Source organism: Argopecten irradians, chromosome 11, assembly GCF_041381155.1.
Source record: "Argopecten irradians isolate NY chromosome 11, Ai_NY, whole genome shotgun sequence".
Classification (NCBI taxonomy): domain Eukaryota; kingdom Metazoa; phylum Mollusca; class Bivalvia; order Pectinida; family Pectinidae; genus Argopecten; species Argopecten irradians.
Genome location: NC_091144.1, coordinates 10,267,256 through 10,282,365, shown reverse-complemented (window position 1 = coordinate 10,282,365; position 15,110 = coordinate 10,267,256). Strand labels below are relative to the sequence as shown.

At 35.2% G+C, this 15,110-nt stretch overlaps 1 protein-coding gene across 1 annotated transcript in view; it reads left to right on the top strand.

Moving 5' to 3' along the window:
- LOC138334721 (protein slit-like) overlaps positions 1-14,331 on the top strand; it is a 104,888-nt gene extending 90,557 nt beyond the window's left edge. Inside the window, exons 23-35 of the mRNA XM_069283408.1 lie at positions 380-512; positions 1,296-1,364; positions 3,403-3,474; positions 3,588-3,659; positions 4,101-4,172; positions 4,904-5,076; positions 5,361-5,577; positions 6,050-6,189; positions 6,461-6,554; positions 6,984-7,270; positions 7,640-8,119; positions 9,876-10,076; positions 10,394-14,331. Of these exons, the coding sequence (XP_069139509.1) occupies positions 380-512; positions 1,296-1,364; positions 3,403-3,474; positions 3,588-3,659; positions 4,101-4,172; positions 4,904-5,076; positions 5,361-5,577; positions 6,050-6,189; positions 6,461-6,554; positions 6,984-7,270; positions 7,640-8,119; positions 9,876-10,076; positions 10,394-10,635 (2,252 nt within the window). The 3' untranslated portion in view covers positions 10,636-14,331. The remainder of the gene's footprint in view (positions 1-379; positions 513-1,295; positions 1,365-3,402; positions 3,475-3,587; positions 3,660-4,100; positions 4,173-4,903; positions 5,077-5,360; positions 5,578-6,049; positions 6,190-6,460; positions 6,555-6,983; positions 7,271-7,639; positions 8,120-9,875; positions 10,077-10,393) is intronic.
- Positions 14,332-15,110: the final 779 nt, after the last annotated feature.

Sequence of the window (15,110 nt, the reverse complement as noted above, 5' to 3'; positions counted from 1 at the left end):
CTCCTACAGTGAATTGGGACAGCATATATTACAGTTACCCATGTCTGTCCAGTCCCATTACTTCCATTCATAAGGTAATGGGACATATATATTTTACTGACATTTACAATTGTTAAATTAATTCATCTGTTATCAAAATTACTTATTTGTTGAGTCCTAATTTCTCTTTTTATTAAATTTTGGGATTCATGTACTGTATGATTTTCTCCCCTAGCCCCTGTAGACAGTAGCTGTGACCCCCGGGCCTACTGCCTACCTGAGTGTACCTGTATAATTAGTATGAGTTATTTCCCCTAGCCCCTGTGGACAGTAGCTGTGACCCCAGGCCTACTGCCCACCTAAGTGTACCTGTATAATAAGTATGAGTTATCTCCCGTAGCCCCTGTGGACAGCAGCTGTGACCCCCGGGCCTACTGCCCACCTGAGTGTACCTGTACAGGAACCGTTGTACGATGTAGCAGACAGATGCTGACAGAGATTCCACCTCACATTCCCCTGGACACAACAGAACTGTAAGCATGACCAAATAATATTAACAAGGTTAAGTCAAGGACGTATATGAGAAGGATAAGTCACACTGGGTTTTGGGGAAGTACAACGCAGGAGCTTTTGTGTTTGTGCACTGACTGTGACGTTGGGTGACGACTGGTTTTCCTTTGATATCAACCGGCGCAGACTTTGATGTAGCTTGAGGGTGGGAGGGTTACTGTCTTACTTTCTGAAGCGGGCCGTCATTTTATGATTTTTTAACGAAAATTTTGTTGGACTCGATAAGACAAGTATTTGTTGAGAAAAATGGTTTTTATTCCCGGTTCATAGACGTCTCGCATGGTGTTTAGTGTAAAGAGACAGACACGAATCCTTCTTACTTATAAATGATTGGTTAAGTGCATTGAAAAAGTAAGCATTAGAATTGTAAGTGTACAGATTAATATTTAAAAAAAAGAACACAACAGAACGGCTAGCATGGCCAAATAAAGTTCAATATGTTAAAAACAAACACAACTGAACAATCAATTATATGTTTGTAAAACCACAACTTAACTGTAATGTAACCAAAAACATAAAAAATGTAATGATATGTGAGCTGTAAGGATAGCCAAATTATTTTTCAAAATAAGGGCTGATCCAGTGGTTAAGATGTTTCAACATGTAATTACAAGCCCTGTGGTAGTACTGGTTGACCAAGTTCAGATACATTAGCGTTTTGTGTGTAAAGGGAGTCAACTCTTCCTGTCTTAGTGTAGTAAAGTAACATATGTAAAGGGAAGTAACTCTTCTGTCTTTGTTCCTAGATACCTGGACGTGAATAACATCACACATCTTAACATGGACATAAGCCAACTCGCCCAGCTCCAGCGGCTGTAAGTGTTTTATCATATTTCATGTATTATTTTTATGTGGAAATTGGTTTCATTGTTTTATATTTATTATTCTACATTTCATATAGTAATACATAATTGTTTTGATGTCATTTGTACTATAATGTTGTAATTGATTTTATTTTGGCATCTTGATTGATTGTTTATTAAACTTTTAGCCTTACAACAGAGATTTAAATAGTAGGGATAAGAAAGTAGCTCATAGCCTTACTTAACGACGCCCGCAGCGGAAGCTATCCCAGAGTGCATCGCGTGGCTAAATTCCAGTCGAGTACAGTCTAACAGTTTCGCTTCGTCCGATGAAGCGATCTAGGCTATAATTCAGGAGATGAACAGAATAAAACCAAATAACTTAAAGTTTGCTCTTTATTGAAAATGTAATTTATTTGAATAATCCATCACATTTACATAATTGTAGAGGTGTTACACTAGATAAACGTTTTGTTAATTGTGAATGTCCTCATCTCGGCATGATTACTTCCTCCGAAATATTATAATTATATAAATCTCTGATAAAACCCACATACTCTGATTTCAATAATTGACCGCTTTCCATTTAGATTTCAAATATTTGTTGCTTGGTAAATTTTAAATGTTAATATATGAAATTGATCTAATTTAAACATATTGAACCTTTTGAATTTTCGGAGGTAAAACTGTACACAAATCATCGAAGCTACCCTAAATTTATAATGGCGAAGATACTGTTCCGATAGGGTCGCGAAAGATAACACAATTAAACCCACATACTCTGAATTCAATAATTGACTGATTTCCATTAAAATTTCAAATATTTGTTGCTTGGTAAATTTTACATGATAAAATATTAAATTGATTGAATTTGAACATATTGAACGTTTTGAATTTTTGGTGGTAAAACTGTACACAAATCATCGAAGTTACCCTAAATTTATAATGGCGACGATAATGTTCAGATAGGGTCGTGAAAGATAGCACAATTTAAACCAAGTACTCTGATTTCAATAACTGACTGATTTCCATTTAGTTTTCAAATATTAATTTTCTATTGATTGAGTTTGTATATATATATACATATGGAAACTTTTAAAGCTCAAGTACAAGTGTTAACAAATTATGGAAGGTACCCAATATCATGGCGAAGAGACACAGTGCCGATCGAGCTGTGATAGATAGCATAATTTGATATCTAATTAACAGAAAGTGATTTGCAACTGCTATAAGCACAGGTGTCATACTGTCATCAGGTGAACCGTCGGCCAGAACACCTGGCCACCGCCCCAGGTCATCGCCTCACTTAACTCAACGGGGGTCCATTTACCTGTGTTTGAGTCTCGAAGGCTATACAGTAAGTTTGTAAATTAGATAATATTTTTCTAATCTTAATTTTCTCAAACAGCTTTATTTATAATGCATAGAACCATATTGAAATAAAAGTCAATTCTAAGTGAAATGTAAATATTCCGCTTTACCAGAGATTTGAATATAATTTATTTAAATATATTGCTTTACCAAGCAATTTTTTTTACTAAAGCCGAATTGAATTTCCAGGGTTTAACTCATTAAATTTATATGTGTCGTATTTTTCATTCTAACAAATCAAGAAAAGCTTTTATAATATGTCATTAATCACCAAAATTTACCAACATTTTGATCATTACTTTCAATGCATTGGTTTTAATTTTACAATTTTTCATAAAAAAAACAACAACACAGAAATGTATATACATGCATGAGATGAGCGTCTCTAATGCAACAGTAAAAATGCTATGAGATACTTTTCGATGTTTATTGGTTTGTATATAGTGAAATATGCCGTACACAGCTTCATGGGCTAACACTATGATAACTCGCCTCCATAGTGCGCAGACGCACGACTTGGTCTCGCGGTAACCGTTCATCCGTTTACGATAACAATAGGTGGGTACGTGATATCGCGAGAACAGCCCTAGTTACTTATCCCAATTACTATTTAAATCTCTGCTTACAAGTATGATAAAATTATAGTTGCAGATGTAATTATTATACATTTTTTCTGCAGGGACTTGAGCAACAACAAACTGGTGACCCTTCCAGAGAGAATCTTCTCCAACCTGACACAGTTATCTACCTTGTAAGTGTTGTCTCCCCTTGTATACTTAAGTCAAATGTGTGGCTATTGCTCTTGAGTAAAAGTTACGATATTTTTTTATTACATTTTCAGTACCTTATTTTTTATGTTTTTAGGATTTTGAGCTTCAACAGACTTGAGTGTATGGCAGCTTCTAGCTTCTCGGGTCTTCGCCGACTACGAATATTGTACGTATTGTTTTAATACCAATTCTTCATTAGGCCAAAAAAAATATGTCTGTTTAGGGTTACCCATTCTACCCTGTTTTTTTTACCCTGGACCCTAATTTTTTTCCACTTTTTTACAAAACAAAAAAAATAATAATTGAAAGTCGGGATTTCGCTCTCAGGCTCCAGTTCCGGCTATTGCTTAAGAGTGAAAGACGCTAAAAACCCGACCTACAAGCCCTAATTTTTTTCCAAATGTAACACTAAACAGAATTTTTTTTTTTTGCTAAGATTTTTCACTTATAACATTGCCATTATCTATTATTTTATTATGAAAAACTTTTCTGTATCTTTACAGACTGCAACAATATTATGTATATCAAAATAAAATAAAAAATTTAAAAATATTCTGAAGGATATTATGATAAATTCATTTGTTTTTTGTCTGTCTCTTACCTTTAGGTCTCTCCATGGAAACAAACTGTCTACCATTCCCTACAGCTCCTTTAATGATCTGGACTCCCTTACACATTTGTAAGTATATCTGTGTCAATTTTCAGACGGAACTTTCATTCATATTTGTATTCAATGAAATTCACAAATATTGCACGTTGATGAGATTTTGCTTTAATACTTAGCTATACAAACATCCTGATATTTGAGAATAAATATGTTAATATATTTATACCTAGGTGAGAATTGTGCTATTTGTACCAGGTGTTTATGATTCGTGATCATTTTATCAGTGCCTGCTTTGATAGTTGATTTAACAAGTACATATCCTTCTAAAGAAACTGAAAATTGGTTGCCTATTTATGGTTTTATAAAGAATTTTTAAAATTGTAGAATTTTCAAATGAATCCTTGAGATTCTTCAAAACTCTTCTTTCACCTTCTGGTATAAATTAATTATATGTCCTACAGACATTTTAACCCCTAAACTGTTCCAGGGATCTCCTTTAGACTTGTTACCCTGGCCATGAACTAAGGGCTATGTACTGGTATAAAGTAATTATATGTCCTACAGACATTTTAACCCCTAAACTATTCCAGGGATCTCCTTTAGACTTGTTACCCTGGCCATGAACTAAGGGCTATGTACTGGTATACTTTCTATCCTGTGCCGAAGTACTGATCCCGTATTGTCCTGTTTTGATATATGAAGGTGACAGCATTCTCTTCAGTTTCTGGGTCTTTGTTCAGATTTTTTTGTACTAGACTGTTTCAGGGCCCTTGTTCAGATTTGTTTACACTACACTGTTTCAGGGCCCTAGGTATGAACCCGTTGTACTGCGACTGTAATCTGAAGTGGTTGGTGGACTATATAAAGAATGATTACATGGAGCCAGGAATAGCAGGCTGTGCCGGACCAGCCTCAATGGTCAACAAACTCATACTGACCACTCCTCCAGCCGACTTCCAGTGTAGCCAGACAGCAGGTATTAACACAAAAACAAAACAAAAGAAGAAAATGAAAAACAAATAGATAACAGAGAATAGAAATAAGGAGAAAAGATAAAAAATGTAAATATATAAATTTACCTTTACTATTATTCCATTACTCAATCTCCCCTGAAACTACATTTCCACTTGTCCATATTTAAGTCTGGAGTAGTGGAATAGCTAATTATGAAGATAGAGGGGTGAATTATTTGGAAAAAACACATGTGAAATATTTTCTATCAGTATACATGTACCTATATAAAATGCATTTTTACCTCAGATCCAGACAGCATTGCTGTGGCAGCAAAGTGTAATGCTTGCCATCAAAATCCTTGTCTCCATGACGGCATCTGTAGAATTAGAGACTTCAAAAATTTCACCTGTGATTGTACACCTGGTTACCATGGGCAACGATGTGAAAATGAAATCAATGCCTGTTTTGGAAACCCTTGTATGAATGATGGCTACTGTGAGGTCCTCAACCATGGGAGGTTCAAGTAAGTTGTTGGTTAATTGTCTTAATTTGGTGCAATATATTGAGTCAATATTAATGGTAAAACAGAATAAGTTTTAATTCAGACGTTTCTTTTTTTAAAATTCATTATTTCATTTATTTTGAAAATCTTGCTTTTTGCTCTATTTTGATGTCTTTTATAATTTCTTTTTCATCAAAATATGTATTTGAGCCTTTAAAACTAACTAATTCTAATACTTACAATGAAATAAATTTTCTATTAACATGAATAACAACAGGCTTACTCTATTAACACTTCTTGCCTTTACTAACATTTTTGTTTTGTTTGTTTTGATTTCTTTCTTTTCTTTTTTTCCTCGTTTGAGCAGAGACTACTCTTCTTCTTGCTGACAGTGCTGTCCATGTTTTAAAGATCAGTAGCCTTGATGATAACATGTGCTTGTCTAACTACTTATTAATCAACTGCAATTCTATTGTAGCTCTTCTACTTTCAGCTGCCGGTGCCGAGCAGGTTTTGAAGGTGAGCGATGTTCTGTCAATATCAATGACTGTGAGGCGGACTCGTGTCAGAACGGTGCCACATGTGTCGACTTGGTCCAAGGATTTTCCTGCCAGTGTGCCATGGGCTACAAAGGTGACAGTTAAATTCCTAAACAAATGCAGCATGGAATAAAATGTTTGAGCTAGCCAACAAATATTACTTTCATTTGTATAATCTGTTCACTCTGATTGCTAAACCTACTGTAATGATTTTTGATCATGTATAACTTAGATTAACTTTTAACTGGTGGCACCCAATTTTTGCAACTTAATTCTACCAGTATCTGATGCAAATATCTAAATTCTGCTATATAATAGCTGTAATGGTTGTTAGATCAATGTGTCATTGCTTTTGTTCCTTACAGGTAAATCGTGCGAGCACAGGATACAGTACTGTACTGGTGAGGAGAATTACTGTCAGAACGGAGCAGTGTGTGTCCCATTGGAGTCCGACTACAGGTACGTATCTTCACTCTTATTTAACCTTTGTTACCAATATTTCCTATTGAGATTGTGGAAAATTTTAGTCTTTTTTTTTTTTTTTTTTTTCTCTGAATTCACATAATTTGCCTAAAATGACAACATCTCATAATAAATAACAAAAAGATCTGCGGCCCTATAGTTGTGAGAATGAGAATGTAGATGACTCATCCTAGTTTAAAGAATCACCTGTCGCTGAAATTCATCAAATGATAATATCTTAGTAGGTTTTCCACATTGTTTAGGTCATCATCCTGTCATAGCTTTATCATAATTCATGAGAGCAGTATTATTACTATCTATAGACTTATGAGAGCAGTATTATTACTATCTATAGACTTATGAGAGCAGTATTATTACTATCTATAGACTTATGAGAGCAGTATTAATGTTTTATCAAACTTCCAGGTGTGAGTGTACAGCAGGATACACTGGGAAGAACTGTACAGAGGACATTGATGATTGTCAGTCACATATCTGTCAAAACGGGGCGCAGTGTGTCGACCTCCTCGGCAAGTACACCTGTACTTGTCTCCGTGGTTACACAGGAAAGTACTGCGAGATCCCCCCTATCAACACCTACTACAGTAACGACTACTCAACTCCCGGCGCCTGTAGGAACCACGAATGTCAGAACAATGGAGTCTGCTACAAACCCAAAGGCTCACAGGACTACATGTGTCAGTGTGCTCCAGGTACGAAGGTCAAATCAATGTCAAATCTTAATCAGGCACTGTCATTGGCAATCAAATGACTTGGTCAGATAAATGTTTTTCTAAGGTTTTAAGTCACAATGCATCATATAAACTGATGGTCAATGGCCAAGATCATGTGTTCAATAGTCAAGACCATGTGTTCATGGTCAAGGTCAAGGTCATTTGTTCAATTGTCATGTGTTTAATGGTCAAGGTCATGTTGCTAAAGTCATATTGCTACAATACAACTAAGATGAACTCTAAGATGTCTTGTTTTCTAAAAACAAATAGCAATGTATTTTATATCTGTTTTAAGGTTGAGAAATTATATTCAAAAGAGTCGGATTGACAGTGTGGTTTTTATTACAGGTTTCTCAGGAAAGATGTGTGAGAAGATGACTAGTGTCTCCTTCCTTGATACCGACTCCTATATCCAATGGCCTAAGTTAGACTTTGAGTCCTGGGTGAACATCACCATCGTAATGAAAACCGAGTCTGATTCCGGACTTATATTCTACACCGGACAGGAGCAGCATTTAGCTGTGGAGTTGTTCCGAGGTCGAGTTGGCATCAGTTTTTACGTGGGAAACACCCCTACATCTACCATGTTTAGTTACATCTTTAGTTACGTGGAAGTCAATGATGATAGGATTCATTATATAGAACTAATGCTAAACCGCCGTAATTTTACGATGAGGGTGGACGGTGGAGTGTCACGGTCTGTTGTTAACCAGGGTAACCAAGATTTCTTAGATATCAACGACGACGTTTACTTCGGTGGTCTGCCGACAGATGTCAGTGCTCGAGCACGAAGTAAATTCCATATCAGGAGTGAATCTAGTTTCAGAGGTAAGCAGGAAAACATTTTGTATAGTATGTCATGTTAAAGATATTTTTTAGCTCGCCTATTCGAAGAATAGGGGGAGCTAATGTTGTCACCCCAGCGTCGGCGTCAGCGTTGGCGTCCCATTTCACGTTAAAGTTTTTGAGCAAGTTTCTGTTTCGTCAATTGTTTAAGCTTAAGTCATCATAAATGTTTATGATTTTATTTTCCTAATGTGTATGGATGCTGAATGTGATAATACAACCAATTTGGGGCCCTTTAGGGGTTTTTTGAGTCTGTTAGTTTGTCATATTTCCATGTTAAAGTTTTTGAGCAAGTTTCCATTTTGTCTATTGCTTAAGCTTAAGTCATCATAAATGTTAATGATTTTATTTTCCTAATGTGTATGGATGCTGAATGTGATAATACAACCAATTTGGGGCCCTTTAGGGGGTTTTTAAGTCTGTTAATTTGTCATATTTCCATGTTAAAGTTTTTGAGCAAGTTTCTATTTTGTCAATTGTTTAAGCTTAAGTCATCATAAATGTTTATGATTTTATTTTCCTAATATGTATGGATGCTGAACGTGATAATACAACCAATTTGGGGCCCTTTATTGGGTTTTTGAGTCTGTTAATTTGTCATATTTCCATGTTTAAATAGTATACTTGAACATCAACTTCTTCTGAATAGGCGAGCTTTGCTGTTCTTCAACAGCTCTTGTTTAACATATATCATCAAATAACACATAAGTGAGTATATTTATTTCTGCTTTAGAATATCATCTATGTTTGAGATGTTTAAATCTGTCACATGGTAATTTTAAAATCAGCTATTCCATTCATTGTTAGCTCACCTGGTCCAAAGGACCAAGGTGAACTTATGCCATACCATGGCATCCGGTGTCCATCCATCCGTCAACAATCGACTTCTTCTCCATAACTGCAGGTCGGATTTCAACAAAATTTGACTGGTAGCATCCTTATGGGCTACTGACTGAATATTGTACAAATGATGGGGCTGACCCCACAGGGGCCTGAGGGGCGGGGTCAAAAGGGGTCAATTTAGCTATTTCCATATAAATGACTTCCATATAAATGATTTCTTCTATGCAACTAAGCATGGGATAGCACTCATAATGCAATGGAAACCTCCTTATAGGGTGGGGACTCATAATTGTACAAATTATGTAAGAGTCTTTGTGCTGATTACTAAAAAAAACAGGTGAGCGATACAGGCCCTCTGGGCCTCTTGTATTAGAATAGTGTGAACCATGTCTTCCAGTATGAATAAGTAAAAGTTATTTAGAAATTGTTTGAAAGTTCATAGAGTTTGATTGTTAAACTTTTTAAGTTCAGCAGATTTCAGTGAAGGGTATGAAATATATCAAGTATTATGCCAGGGTTTTTGCCAGGCCTTTGTAGGGTCCGGTAAAAGGACCCATTCCCAATTGAAAAATAGCACTGTATTTTCCCAAATTCAGTCAACATTTTCCCAATTATGGTAAAATTAAGTTAAAACCCCCAAATGATGTTAAGAGCTACAACAATAATATTAATATCTGGTAAAAGTTGAAGTCATTTCGCAAAGATCATGTATTTTTTCCAGAACTTTTCAAAATTGAACAAAATTTATTAAAGTTATGTTTTCCCAATTTTGAAAAACATGGATGATATTTTCCCAATTTTTGCTTAGGGTCCTTTTCCCAAAATCGCTGGCAAAAACCCTGTATGCTTGACTTATAGTATATGAATGTTGATTGCATTATATCTTCATTTCCAGGTTGCTATCAGTCTGTGTACATTAATAACAAACCGATGGATTTCATGTCGTCTAAGTTAAATCGTAAGATAATGCCAGGCTGCAAGGTTGATCCCTGTCTGAATAACCAGTGTCAGAAGGGTCGCTGTAAACCTCGTAAGAAGCGTCCGGGATATAGATGCAAGTGTACCCATGGATATTCAGGGCGATTCTGTGATGTCGGTAAGTTGAAAACTGGAAGTATTGATAAATTATATGTTTTCTTTTGTAACCTCATATCTCATATATCAACATCAAATTACATTCAAAACTTATAGAATGGAATGTGAGTGGACCATGGTTAAACTTCAAGATAAGATGGCGAAATTGTGAAATTATTATCCCTGATCCAGACAAACTCATTAAACAAGGTCTTTGAGTTAAAAAAGGTTTGAATTAACAAGATTAAAAAAACACATAAGGAGTTTAACTTTTATTTCTGTTTTGCTTTAAATTAAGTATTGATAAATGTGCAAGTACAAGAACTTTTTTTTTTTCAGGGCCATCATGCCGAGGTAAAGTTTTCAGAAATTATTATACGCATCCAAAGACAAATTGTAAATCCCGTACTCGGATAAAGTTCCGTCTGTGTCAAGGAAGATGTGGCCAAGGATACTGCTGTAAACCAAAGAAATTTAAGAATCGGAAGATAAGACTATATTGTCAAAATGGAACCAGCTATATGTACAAATTACAAATCATTCGCAAATGTGGTTGTGAACGGTGTTCCTTTTCAAATTAATTAACCTATTTTTCAAGAGGAACTCAGTACTATACAGAAAAAGAAGATTGACATAATAGGTGTTAAAATGTCTGATCATAAAAGTCAGGCATTTAACTATATCCTGGTCACAGCACCAAAATCATTGGAGCTAGTGAAGGAATCCAAGCTATATGGTACCAAATATGGATCTGAGATACTGGTTTAACAATGAACAGTTGTTATATTTCTATTGCTTCACATGTTGTTAAGGATGAAAAGAATGCAGACTTGACTGTTGTATGCTTTGACATGTGTACTGACTAATACATATAAGTAAACATGGAAAGTACATGTGAAGTTCAAGAGAGTTACAAAAACACAGTTTGGTGTGAATCAGCCAAAAGGCACAATAATGGTTTAGAAGCACGGCCTCATGAACACGTTTTCCTCTGTGACACCCGAATATTTAATTGTACAGAACCCATAAACTGCAGGCAGATATCATTAATTACATGGGAGTGATTTTTAAGAAAAGGAAATCGCATCTGGCTGTGGCATGTAATGATTTCTATGTGAACTTGTCACCCACCTACGCATTACCTAGAATACTTGGTGTACAATTGATAAGACGTTGGCGTGTTTTTGTAATTGAATCATGTGATGATTCTATTAGGAGACATACTTGGTAGTGTGTACATATGTCTGGACACAACTCCAGACAACCAGAGGGCATCTCTGTCAGTGTTAGGGTGTGTTAGGAGCATTGATTCGGAATATCAAAATGAAATCGCTCACAAATGCCATCAGTAAAGTTGTTACGTGGAAGAGGATAAAGTCTTTATAACCACAAGAAGGGACTTTCATGTTTGTGGTTATCAACTGAAGCTAAGCCAGTAAACACTTTTATTGTCATTGTAGAATGATGGACATTGAACACTTAATAAACGTGAGACAAAAATGGGCACTTTAAAAACTGATGGAAACAATATTGCTGAATATGACACATATATATATGTTTCTGATAATATATTTATATATTGGTTATGTGTGCTGCTCAGTGACAGATTTCAGGTGATCTTACCTTCACAGGTCAGTCTAGCACTGACCCTCGGTCTATAGTAGTACATTGTACATTTATATAGTTACATGGAAACTAACGGACCTTATTTCATCACGTTAATTAGTTGATCATGCAGATTCTGGTGAAGTAATTGGCCAACACCTGGATTTTGATGTCCAAATCTCATACAGTATATCATATTATGATTGTCTTTGGTTTTGTGATTTTTATGTATATTTAGCCTTAACTTAACACCTTTCCTTCATCGTTTCAATTGTATAAAACACTTGGGATAAATTTTGAAAAATTCTGTCAAGAGGATATTTGCAAAATGCCTGTATGGTTTGAAAACCATTAATCTTTTATTGAAAAAAAACCTTTATATATGTACATGTGTTACAGACATTCTCTAGTCTTAATTCTGTATTGTCTGTAATAAGCTTTTTTTAAGTTACTGATGGATTTGGGTCAGGTATATATATATCAAGGTCATTTATTATATATATATATATCTAGGTCAAGTATTTCATATCTAGGTCATTTTGATTGCAATTAACTAAATTCAAATTGTACATTTTAAATATGTCTCTCTACATGCCCTAAAATATTCTTTATAAGAATTATTCTAAAAAAAAGAGAGGGAGAAAAAAATCATAGCACATATAAAGAATACATCTGTTGAATATTTAATGTGTAATAATGAAGCTAGATTTTTGTTGATGAACCGTGGGTGTGTCAGGGGTATAGTGGCTTCACAAGGTTGTACATTTTGTTTGTTTATAAATTGATATTGTTTATATATTTCATTCAACGTTTTGAGACGTAGATTCATGAAAGCATGGAATACATATTTCGTCTGTCTTTGTAAGAAACTTTAATATACTAAATTATGATGCTAAATATTAATTGATATTGTTATACTGCATGCTGTCATTTTTGTAAGACGCACATATTTGCATGTTCCATGGGCTGATATTACATCTAATAATATCGGTACCCACTTACAGTACATTACCTTATTTGATATTTAGAACAGCTGTATATCACTGTGATGTTTCACAAGAAATAAAAAAAGTAAAGGTCATGTGGAAATAAACAAATGATATTGTCCATGCCCAGCAGATAAGGTGTCATTTTACATAGCTGTCATCTTTGTACAACTATTCATTCTGTTATCCCTATTGATAAATAACTAAATGTGACAGTGGAATTAGTTTTAAAAAGACCAGTATCACGTTTACATATCGTACAATAATGCCAATATCACTGATCATTGTCTTTTTAAGGTCATTACTTACATATATTGAAAATGCAGAAATGATAACATTTTTTTTCTATAACTAAATTTAATACTTTTTATTATGAATCATTTCATAATCTGAAAAAGGTTTCATTTCTTGTTAACAAATATGATTGATGTTTATGCTGAGAATTAACCTTGATGTTTGTCTCATTCACCCCTGAAAGTTTGTAATGGACTTTTCAAGCCTTTTGAATCAGAAGAGTCCAAAATCTGTCTTGAGGGGTGAATGACCAACATCATAATCCCACTTAACAAGTTCATTAGAGGTAACTGGCTTTAGTTTTAACTTGACAGTTATCAGATACCCTTCATACTGTTGACAATTCATTATTGTTTTATTTGTTACTTTGGGAATTTGACAATGTTCATATCTTTTAAAGCAGCTACAGAATTTTGTTTTTGTTAATTTATTTTATTTCCCATTACTAATGATGATTTTTTTATGGTCTGACCTTCCTGCTCCAAACGATTATACATTAAGTATATGGGAGATATATCCTGAGGTACAGATGCAAAGAGGTTCTAGTTTTCTGTCTACACAACCGTTTGTGTATGTCTATCAAAGGAAAATGCTATTCTGTATTTACATCTAACAGAGTTATCTGCCCTTGCAGATAACTATTGATTGTGACATCATGTGTTTGAAAACGATCTGAATTACACTAAAAAAATAATGACGTAACAATCGATACCTAGTCACAAGGACAGATAACTTTGTAAGATACAAAGACGGAATAAGTCATTTATTATTAGATGGTTTTAAATGTCATTCATAAATATAAAGGCTAATACATTCTTTCTCTCCCATACATCTTCATGTATCACCTAATATTGATGATTTTAAACACGGAAGTGATTCTGACTTCTAACTCCTGTTACAGACAAAAGTTATGTAGATTTTCAGTGACCTTGTGTTGTTGATTGTTTTTCTTTACTTGGACCAGAGATATAAATACGTATCCTCTCTACACATTTTTATCAGTGATATGTCTTAACTTGTGAGAAAAATGTCACTGTTCTGAAAAAAGTATCACCGTTGTCTAAATGTAGACAAGAGAAATAGATTCTCAATACCTGTTTGTCAGTAAATGGAAGTAAATTGGATTCTCTGTATTGGTGTAAAAGATTCAGTTTGTCCTGATGTCAGTACTAGATAGGTCAATAGGGTAGTGACCAGCCCCATACTGTTTCTGTAATACTCTGATCAGTATTTGTGGGTCTCTGTTAAGTGTTAACTAACGCTACCAGTAAACTGGTCAGTTACATGTAGGTTAAATCCACTGTCAAGTCTAACAAAAAACTTACAATCAGCTGATTTATAAGCTGATCAACTCTCGTCGTATATATAAAATAAATTTTATTTTATAATGTTTGTGTTGTGTTTTTGTTTTTGTATTATTTACAAACTAACTGACAAAAAGTTATCAGCCAATGTATATACAATACAGGCACAGGAGAGAATGAAGGGTTCTAAGATAGGCTCAAGGAGACAGTCAAGGGTTCCAGTAGAGGCATAAGGAGAGAGCCAAGGGTTCTAAGATAGGCTCAAGGAGACAGTCAAGGGTTCCAGTAGAGGCACAAGGAGAGAGCCAAGGGTTCCAATAGAGGCACAAGGAGAGAGCCAAGGGTTCCAATAAAGGCACAAGGAGAGAGCCAAGGGTTACAATAGAGGTACAAGGAGAGAGCCAAGGGTTCCAATAGAGGTACAAGGAGAGAGCCAAGGGTTACAATAGAGGTACAAGGAGAGAGCCAAGGGTTACAATAGAGGTACAAGGAGAGAGCCAAGGGTTACAATAGAGGTACAAGGAGAGAGCCAAGGGTTACAATAGAGGTACAAGGAGAGAGCCAAGGGTTCCAATAGAGGTACAAGGAGAGAGCCAAGGGTTCCAATAGAGGTACAAAGAGAGAGCCAAGGGTTACAATAGAGGTACAAGGAGAGAGCCAAGGGTTACAATAGAGGTACAAGGAGAGAGCCAAGGGTTGCAATAGAGGTACAAGGAGAGAGCCAAGGGTTACAATAGAGGTACAAGGAGAGAGCCAAGGGTTACAATAGAGGTACAAGGAGAGAGCCAAGGGTTACCAATAAGAGGGTTAAAGGTAAAGGAGAGCCAATACAATAGAGGTACAAGGAGAGAGCCAAGGGTTACAATA